The sequence below is a fragment of the Melanotaenia boesemani genome, chromosome 4 (genome assembly GCF_017639745.1).
Source record: "Melanotaenia boesemani isolate fMelBoe1 chromosome 4, fMelBoe1.pri, whole genome shotgun sequence".
NCBI lineage: Eukaryota > Metazoa > Chordata > Actinopteri > Atheriniformes > Melanotaeniidae > Melanotaenia > Melanotaenia boesemani.
Genome location: NC_055685.1, coordinates 37,174,440 through 37,184,416, shown reverse-complemented (window position 1 = coordinate 37,184,416; position 9,977 = coordinate 37,174,440). Strand labels below are relative to the sequence as shown.

At 41.5% G+C, this 9,977-nt stretch overlaps 1 protein-coding gene across 2 annotated transcripts in view; it reads right to left on the bottom strand.

Annotated features, from left to right (window-relative positions):
• The window catches only part of sh3pxd2aa (SH3 and PX domains 2Aa), a 123,760-nt gene continuing 113,783 nt past the window's right edge, over positions 1 to 9,977 (bottom strand). Inside the window, exons 12-16 of one of the 2 annotated variants that reach the window (XM_041983636.1) lie at positions 7,910 to 8,313; positions 7,771 to 7,785; positions 7,534 to 7,583; positions 7,120 to 7,239; positions 1 to 6,730 (exon numbers count right to left, since the gene is read on the bottom strand). In XM_041983636.1, coding sequence (XP_041839570.1) covers positions 4,703 to 6,730; positions 7,120 to 7,239; positions 7,534 to 7,583; positions 7,771 to 7,785; positions 7,910 to 8,313 — 2,617 coding nt within the window. In that variant the 3' untranslated portion in view covers positions 1 to 4,702. The remainder of the gene's footprint in view (positions 6,731 to 7,119; positions 7,240 to 7,533; positions 7,584 to 7,770; positions 7,786 to 7,909; positions 8,314 to 9,977) is intronic. The other variant, XM_041983637.1, reaches the window with a different exon arrangement.

Here is a 9,977-nt window from a genome sequence, read left to right as displayed (position 1 = left end):
TAAGTGTCTTGCCCAAGGACACAACGACAGATGACTGCGGGAGCGGGAATCAAACCGCCGACCTTCCGATCATTGGACAACCTGCTCTACCGCCTGAGCCACTGCCGCCCCAATATCTCAGGTTTGGAAGCTCTTACGTTACAGAAGGGTGAGTCAAAAAAGTTTGATATAAAGGGCTCGATTCATAGGCTTCAGAGTGGAACAGTGCCCAGCAGCCTTCCCTCTCCTTTCAAACACCTCACTGTCACCTCCTCTCCAAGCATCTACTTTCTATTAATCCATATGTCTCGCTGCATCCTGCTCTCCACTTTGACCTCCAACCTTTCCTGAGTACACCTGCAAACAATCCATCTCATCATGCTAAGACACGCAAACATTCAGATTATTATACTGGGAACATGCAGCTCAGCTCTGTCAAGGAAGGAGAGGTGGGAATATCAAAATATGATGGAGAAGTGAGGAGCAGAGAAGAAGTCTGGCCAAAGCTGAGGGTGCTTCACGCCTCAGAGGCGCCATCCATTCTGTCAGAATAAAATGAGAGCAAGGAATAACACCGGATGAAGGCAAAGCGGAGCGGTCTCAACCGGCTGGCCTCCAGGAAGATGACAAAAAACTCATATCCTCGCCACAACGACTCATCATCAGCGGCCTGATCACTTGGGCAAAGAAGCTCAGGTGTGCAGGTGGAAAGAAAAGAAAAGTGGCCTCCCCAAGTTCCACTTCCAACGGGTTAAGAGGCTGTAGTTGTGATCATATGCTCAACTAAAAGCTAAACCAGGTCAAAAAATAAAAAAGAAAAAGAAAAAAGGAAATCTAAACCTTGACATGTTGCTAAATGTTTCTGAGTGAGATGAGAAGTGACACCATTCTCAGTCCAAAGTTCAAAGAAATGCATCAATGCATCAAGACTCATTATTATACCAAGCTATATTTTATTTTTTTACACAGAAAAAAATCACCTTTTCTCTTGTTTGTTAGCTTGCACAAAGAAAATCCTTTCTTATTTGTCTGATTATGAGACGTGAGAATGATGTCAATCCTTTCATTTAACACTCGGTAGCCTAGCCAAAAGGACATTACTTATAATTGCTAACTAGTTATTCATGGGTGAGCAGTCTGAACTACTCAAAAAAGGGATTTATGGACAAAGGTCCCAAGCAAGGTAGAGAACTGTGTTTATTGACCTGTGCACAGTGATGTATTCACCTGTAGCAGATCAGTAAGGCCAGCTGGGGGCTCAGCAAAGGGGAAAAAAAGGATTTTTTGTTTGCTGTACATCCTGGAAGTTGATGGATTGAAGTGAATTGGCCTGAAGGAAGATTTATCTCCCAGGTCTCTTGTTTACAGCTGACAGTCTTCTGCTGACGTCACTGAGCCCGCTGACACCAACAGCGCCAAATGTCACCTTCGCTGTGCTGATCGGCAGAAAAAAGTCTGGGTTTGACAGCGGGGCAGTAAATGTCAAAAGAGACATTCTAGGTAGGAAGAAAGAGGGGACACAATCCCAAGGGAAAACAAACAGGAAGAAAAAAACACAACAAAAACTATAAAAATTCCATTCAGGCACAAATGTGACAGCTCAGAGCAGGGCCATGGAGGCCCCCCTGAAGGGCCCATGCGTCTTCATGTGTGGAGAAGATCTCAGATGGATGTCATGTGACTACAGAGTGGGTCAGTGGGTTTCTGCTGTTTCATTCACAAACCCGATCACAGCAGAGATCCTGGCTTTCAGGTCAGACAGAATGAGGGGTCGCATACGATTGCTTTGGTCCGGTGATTTCTCCGAAGCTTTGACAGCCATATGTATCTGCTGGTTTGGATAGACTTTATCATGACACTGTTGAAATGACTGGCAGTTTGACCCAGAACATCTACAAGACTTCCAGGAGATGTAGCGGCATTGCTCGCGCTGTGTTTCCTCTCACTGACGGGTGAAGCTTTTTTTTCTTTTTTGTCTATTGCACATTTCCTCACGGGTACATTTCAGAATTTGAGAGCAGAGTAAATAAAATAAGAGGATGAAAATTAATAGCAAACATAAAGACAGATGCTACACAACTAAATATATGCTTGACGCACAATGATTCCCTTGCAAGTAAGTTCAGCTCAATCGAACAAAGCAATAAGCAAATATAACGTGCTGGAGCAAAGTGTTCAGAGTGATTCAACACATTTACATAATGCCTTCGTCTCAAGGGAAAGGGGGGGGCTTATCAGTAACCCGACTGTTTGTGTTTTTAATTAAATGCTGAGATAAAATCTAGTAATTCAATTTTCCAATACATATTTGTTAAATAAGTAGTTCTTTGAGTGCTTGTTGACTGTAGCAAAATTTTGCATTTAGTTAACTTTGGATAAGTCGGAAGTATTTTTAACAAGGTGAATATGTTGATTGTCAAACCATGAAAACCTTTTACACTATTCAATAAATACATTTTAATCCGGCATTATGTAAAGAACAATAAAGATGAAGGAAGTGCCTGTCATTTGCTAAAGTTGCAGCACACAGCATAGAGGAAAAAATGTCCATTTTAAAAGAAAAATAAATTATTGCCCAATATAAAACAAAATTTTACTAAAATAATTTTAGCTGCACTTAAATTTATAAAGAAAAAGACATAATTATATTTCTATACAGTTTCTAGAAAGTCTCACTGACCAGCAGTGCATTTCTTATTGCACTGAGGTAGGATCTGGAAATCAGGTTGTAGTACCTCTTAACTTCCACATGGTGTCTCTGTTTAGCTAATCCTACACAGATACACTTTGATCATGTAAAAAACTCCCATCAAACTTTTGATCTGACTTTTGAATTAAGAAAAAAATTATAATAGACACAGAAACTTATTCAGTAATTATGCTGAGTATTAACTGCATCTTTGCATTAATGCACCATAAAGACATTTTTAAAGTGCACTAATTCACAAAACAGAACCACTTCGTTCTTCATTATTGTCAATGTGCGATCACAGAGAAACAAACAAAAACAAATGTTTTTTTTTTAATAGATAACTGCAATCTAGCAGGTACTGTACTTTGTTTAATACTATGATACTGTCCAGCAGAAACATAATGAAAAGATCAGCCTCACATAGAGCTCACACCTTTCATTAGAAAATATATTTCAGCAGTCTTGAACATCAGCCATTTGAATTTTGAAAGTTGTAGTATTTTAGCATTGAATTTCGAATTTTGAGATTAATTCTTTTTCATGTTAAATAACAGGCCCAATACTTGGAGAGATATCTATCAGTACAGTTTACTTGTTTACTTACTGTTTCAACAGAGCGACAATTTTGACAAAAATATATCAAGTGTTTCCAGGAACTGATAGGAAAACTTTTCTTTTTTTCTTCTTTTTTCTAGTTTAGAGACCTCGTTTTAAACATTTTCATAATCACACTTTTACTAGTACCATAGATAAATAGTAAATTCACAGCAAAGACTGCCAATGAAATGGGATTTCTCTTTGGATTCCTCACATTTTGGGCAGGATTCAATGTCAGTATGTCCCTGGGATTCACTTCTTTCATCATGTTTCCAGCATTTATTAAATGTGACAATGTACGTCTAGAAAGAAGTACAAAAATACAAGACCATTTGTTTCTGGAGCTAAAGAACTCAAGTAAACCAAATCTTTGTAAACCAATTGTTTAGAGATATTTTCCTTCCCAGACAGGATGTGGATCCATTCAAGTTACAAGTTTGTTTTAATAAGAAACTAAAATATTTGTTTCTTTCTTTTAAGTTTTATAGTTTTTTGTCTTTTAATTCTTTTAGTATATTTGCTATTCCCAAATAGTTGCAACTGCGATTAAATATTTAATCATTAGGATATTTTTTAGGGATCTACTAAACAAATGATTACCCTTTACTTAGCCTAACATAGGGGAACCTTCAGCTTTCAGTCACTTTTGAAATTGTAAGATGTTGGTGGAATACAGATGTCGCAAGAAAGCAGAAATAATTCTCTAAGGAAGACTTTCATTGACACAAAACACTGAAACTTGAACATAGAAATTACATAAATTTTGCCCGAAGACTTGTGGCTTAAAACAAATAAAATTACTCTGATGACTTCAGGCCCTTAAACCTCAGTATTTTCTTCAATCTGTGCATTGGAGCAATGAGACCACTCAAGATCAAACCTTTGACTTTGTTAGGAATCAACAGTGGAGCTCTTAACTGCTAATGTTAGTACTCTTGGTGGTGTTTCTAAGACTATGGCACTCTTATAAGATTTGGTTGATTTAAAGTTTTGCCATCTACCTTTTAAAACTTCCATTCAGGTGATCAAATACAAAAGGCACTTATCGACCATCGTAGTCAGCGATGGGCAGGAGTAAGCATTACCCTGCTCAGCGTCTGTGTTACAAGATGCAAACCTCTTTAAGAGATTATCTCTGCCATTCATGTCATTTCATATGAGACACCATCATCTTTAAACTTTCTATTTCAAGGGCGACTCTTTACTCTTGCTGTTATACATTTTAGTAGGCCAGCACTAAAAGTGTCCTTTCTTATCAGGTAAAAGATCTCTCTTTCCATACTTATGGCCTTTTCATTAACATATATTATCAAGGACATATTGCTTAAGGGAGACTGAGGGTAACATTCATAAGGAGTGATGCCACCCAGCTCTTTGGAGACATCATATCGGGGTGGTGGGATATGGGGCGGGAAAAAGGGTGTATGTTGTTTTTTATTTTTTCCGCTCTAAGTAGTTGGAGGGCACCCAGCCCTTGCGGGGAAGCAGGCTGTCCTGCACCTGGCAATACCACCATCCATTGGGGTTTCTCTCGAGCACTTCCAGACAGGTGCCCTCAGTAAAACCCATGGTCTCCTCATCGCCCCGATAGTCAGCAATGGACACATATACGTCCCTGCCGAGGTTGTTGTGGATCAGCTGGTTCTTCTCTATGGGCTTTGGCCTCACGGTAGACACAGGGATGCCATTGCGCTGGTTAACTCTGCTTAGGGCATCTTGGACATTGCCCGTGCTGAATGCGCTGCTAGAGGACCCCAGACTGGAGCGCTCAGCAGGCCTTGTCTGACTCTCAACAACTACATGTGGCCGCACGGTGCTAAATGAGGCATTTCGGCGGACACCAAGAGTGGCAGAACCAGAGCCGTAGTGATCACTTCTGCCAAGTGACTCGTTTCTTCTTAAGGACCCTGTCATGTAGTGTGAGTCCTTAGCTGGCTGTGTTGTGGTCACAAATACAGACTGAGGCCTGACCGCAACCTGCCGCACCCCATTTCTCATCCGAACACCTCCATTAACCATCCCAGTTGGCTTTGAGAAACCTCCAGGAGGCTTAGATGGAATCGGTGGAGAGTTTCTCCTCAAACCTTGATTCTGCTGAGTCAGACCCTGAATGTTGATGTTATTCAGAGCCAAAACTTGCTGCTCATTCTTCTCCAGGCTGTTGGATTTATTCCCACTGTTCTTCCCGCTACCTTGTCTTTCTGACTCTAGCAATCCAACATCACCCATTTGCCGGACAGGTTCCAGATAGTATGAGGGAGCCCAACCCTCCTCTGAGCCCCAGCGGATGTACCACCAACCGCTCTCCTGTTTCTCCAGAATTTCAACCTCCACCCCAGCTGGAAAGCTGATCTCTGAGTCCTGGACCTTTTTGTAGACATCCAGGGAGCGGTAGAGAGTGGGACCCTCCACATCTGAGTCCCCATGGCTGCCTTTGGAATAAACAGAGGAAAGATCTGAGGTACTGCGGGAACAAATAGAGTCTTCTGAAGAGATAACGGAGGCGGTTTCAGAGTCGTCCCCACGAGAAGGTTTGAGGCCATGTCGAAACTGACTTGTAGGCCTCAGCTGCCTTCTCAAAGAGCTGATGTCCATCCTCTCAGGACTCTGGGGCTCTGATTTGGTCAGAAGGGGTTTAGGTCTGACTGAAGGTTTGGGCCTGGCAGCAGGGCTCTGACCAATTCTCTGCTCTACATCTCGGTTAAAGGCAGGAATTTTCTTAGGGCCTCTGACCAGCTCGTCTGATGAAGAGTGAGGACTATTGTCCTGAGACCTGAGGCTGATATCTGCTCGTCTCCCCAGGGTCTGGCTTCTTCGACTCATCTCTGGGGTCATCGTTTTCATAGGTCTACCAGCTAGAGGTGAAGATCCAGATGGTTTTCGTGGGACCGTGGAGGAATGGTAGCTCCTTGGGGTGTTGGGCTCACTGGAAACTTTATGTACAGTTCCCTCAATGCCACTGCTGGGCCTGAAACCATCATTCTCGTAGATGCATTCTTCTTTAGCAACCTCCTCTACAGACCTGAAGGAGGTTCTTCGATGAGAGAAAACAGGAGAGGCTTTGCAGACAGGAGGCGAAGCTTTGCTGGATGTTGGGGAGCTGTGGTACTTGTCACTGACCACAGTGCTGGTCTTCACATCTTGAGAACGCTCATTCTTCAAGAAATCGTTGTCAGACTCACCTTCACAGCCAACTGCAGGAACGTCGTATTCAGGTTCCTCATACACAGACCTACCAGGCTGCTCTGGGGCTTTGGGGGCAGAATTAGGAGGAATGGGAGTCTCCTCGGGGTCTTGCTTTTTGACGGGAGGAGCTGGGGGTGGGACCTTTGGTCGGGTAAGGGTGCTGCTCCGTCGGCTGAGGTTAGGCTTCTTGCGTTTGTCAATGTATGAGCAGGGGGCCCATCCTTCCATCTCTCCAATCTGCACATACCACCAACCACCTGGGTTCTTCTCTATTACCTGCATAACACAGATATTGTCAAATCTGGTTAAAGTCTGAAATCAGTCAGTCAGTTTCTGTACTGCTTCGTCCATTGTTCAGATGATTAAAAACATGTTGAATAATAGCAACCTATTATTAAATAATATATGACTCCAGCTTTCTTTCACAAATATTAACAAAAGGGTTTAACATGTTGTTTAGAACTCATGAAGCCCTCAATATATATCTGTACAGCCGTCTTCTTTCTATTAGAAAAAATTCTCTATACATCATTAAATTTAAATGCATGTCTCAAGGTCGTATCTTGCCTCAGCTCCTCTGTCTACCTGGGGAACACTCAGCTAACATACATATTCAATAAGCCCAGTTTCATCTCAATGACAACACTGACGAACTGTTCTCTTACATCAGCCTTTTGTCCTCCACGGAAGCTGATGCCATCAGAGATGTTGGACTGGAAATCAGCTATGGTGTAATACTCTGCTTCCACAGCAGGGGGCTCTGGTGGTTTGGGTAACTGGAAACCCTGAGACAGAAAGGAAGAGATGGGATACTGTGTCAGATTAAATAACTATAATATTTACAGTGATACAGCCAGAAGATGAAAAGAGACTGGATATTTGCTTTTAATGGTTGCTATGCAACTCTCCACAGTAACCATGAGACCAATTAGTATTTCATTCTCTTTATGGTTTTATTCCTATCTTGTGTGGTTATTCTTGGTTTGACATATTTTGCCGCTATCGTCACTCTGATGCATGTCTGTGATGTTGAGGACAACATATTACATAATGTTAGCAACAGTTTATGAAGTTCTTACCAAGTTAGTTTCTCTTCTCGGGGGAGGTTTTTGCCTCAGGTTCGGAGATCCTGACAAAGAAAATACCAACATATTAAAATGGACTAAATGAGCTGCAATGAAATCTTTTCAACTGGAACTTTTCACACAATTCTTAGTTTGTGAGTAAAATGAAAATCCACAAGCATTTGCAGACTGTTAGACTGTTAGCTCATATTACACGTTATCTTATATAACTCCACCAGCCGTGTAGCTTACCTATAGCTTCAAAGCCTACACAAAAGGAAAATAACAAATCTTACTCATCATACAAACACAACATTCCCTCCCCCTTTTTTGCTGCATTGCTTTTACTGGTGTGAAAGATTAAATTACCTCTTCACACACAAGTACTCACCAATTTCTACTCTGTGTGGTGCCACTCTTGCAACTGCTGGAGACCCTTGCTCTCCTCTTCCTTTACTTTCATTCAGAGCGGAGCTCGCTGCAATTCCCAGACACGGGCTATTGGTGTCACGGCCCGCGCTCAGCCTCCTGCCCGTCTCGGCGTTGATTTCAGAGTTGTAGGGCATGGGCAGGCTTATCTCGCTCTTGGAGATGTGGCGCTCTGGTGTGCTGCTGCCCTCTCCGTCTGTCTGGATGTCCTTCTCACTCACCGACTTCTTCTGCAGCAGGTTGCTGATCTCCATGATGTTGCCGATGATCTCCACTGGGCCGGTCAGGGTCTTCTTGCGGGGTGAGAAGTCATCTTTTATTTTCTTCAAATAGGAGGCCGGGGCCCATCCCTCTTTTCCTAAGTATCTGTAGAAAAAAAAGAAAGAAAGAATGTGTGATATGGTATCTTGTTTAAAAGTGGCACAAGACGTTCAAAGCTAATTCTGTCCTTTGACTCACACTGAAAACTTGGATGCTTTACCTTTTGTTATTTTGATCAATTAATTTTAAGCTTGTCTTTGTCCCTAAATGCAACCAGTAAAATAGCTGTGGGAGATTAATAATAACCAGAGGAGGGTGTAACATACAGCACCGCAGGACAAAGTTTAGCCAAATGGTGGTGTCTACCAGAGGCACACAGTCATGGAACTCACTACCAGCTCATATTAGAAACTGTGACAACTACTCCACCTTCAAGAAAACACTAAAACAGTGGTTCAAAACAAACCAGTCCTGTACTCATGTGTAACCAACACTGTTTGACTTGTTATTTTATGTTTATTGTAATTATTGTAAGTCTTGTCAATATGTGATGCTGTTTGTTTTTGTATGTCTGTTCCATGTGCCTGCCTTAGGACAACAGATGCAATTTAGCTTTTGTAGCTAATTCTGGCATATTTACTGTGAAGCTATGATTTGTCCTAAATAAATAAATAAAATAAAAAAGCTGTCATTGAACCAGATCATTTAGTGCTCCATTCATGGTTTAGACACTTCTTTTGGATTTTATTTGTGTTTAATCACCTTGTAAGAGAACAGCATGTTGTGCAATAAATACTTAAACACTGAAATGTGCATTTAAAAGTTTTAGGGAAGGTCCAATAAAGTCTACTTGTAACGGTTAGAGAGGATATTTGGTTCATTTGACTCCCAGCTTTTTTGGGAGCAGTTCATTAGCAGCAATTAAAGATAATTAAAGGAAACTAAAATATTGTGAAGTCAAGTTACGTGAAAGCTTGAGTAAATGTATCTTTAATCTTTACTTTAAGCAAAGATTTCCATATATTTAGCATTTTATAAGTAATAAAATTCAGCAAACAAAGGAAAAAACATTTTTACCATTCTGATGATTGAACAGGCTGCATAATATGTGCAGAGAAAAACAGTTTTCCAACACTTTAGCATTTGTTGTGAAGCTAAATGAGCCATTTGTGAAACTAAAGGTAAAGTTTGAGTCATTTTCTGCTCAGTGATCATTGTATTTAATAGCTGACTGTGACCACAAGGAGTCCCCACAACCAAAGATGCCCCATGCATGTGAACTTTACTATGAGCAGCATGACTCAGATATACATCTGGAGGATTATTTACAGATGGACGGCACATTCAGTGAGTATTGTTGTGAGCGCCAAGAAGGGAACGAGGTGTTTGAAGCATAGAAGCATCCTTGCATAGACTCTGTATGTGTGCTGGAAAGTTATGTGAGATGCCACAAGGCAGCATGTGATTGTAATCAGCTGTGCGGTGGCCCACTTTTACATCCCACCAGGGACACAAGGAAACAAACAACTTTCAGGAAATACACACTGGCTAAGAAAACAACATACATATGTTTAAACACACATACACAGACGCAGGACACCCATCAGGTCTGTGCTGAGTGCCAAACAGTTTCTTCTCAACACCAGTAAGAGCAGCAGGAAACCACAGCCCGATGATTCTCACAGCTCTCTGAGGATCCACGTTCAAATAAGTTTGGAATAAAAATCCCTTTGGACAGATCCAGTTCTTCTTATGAAGATGTGTGGGTT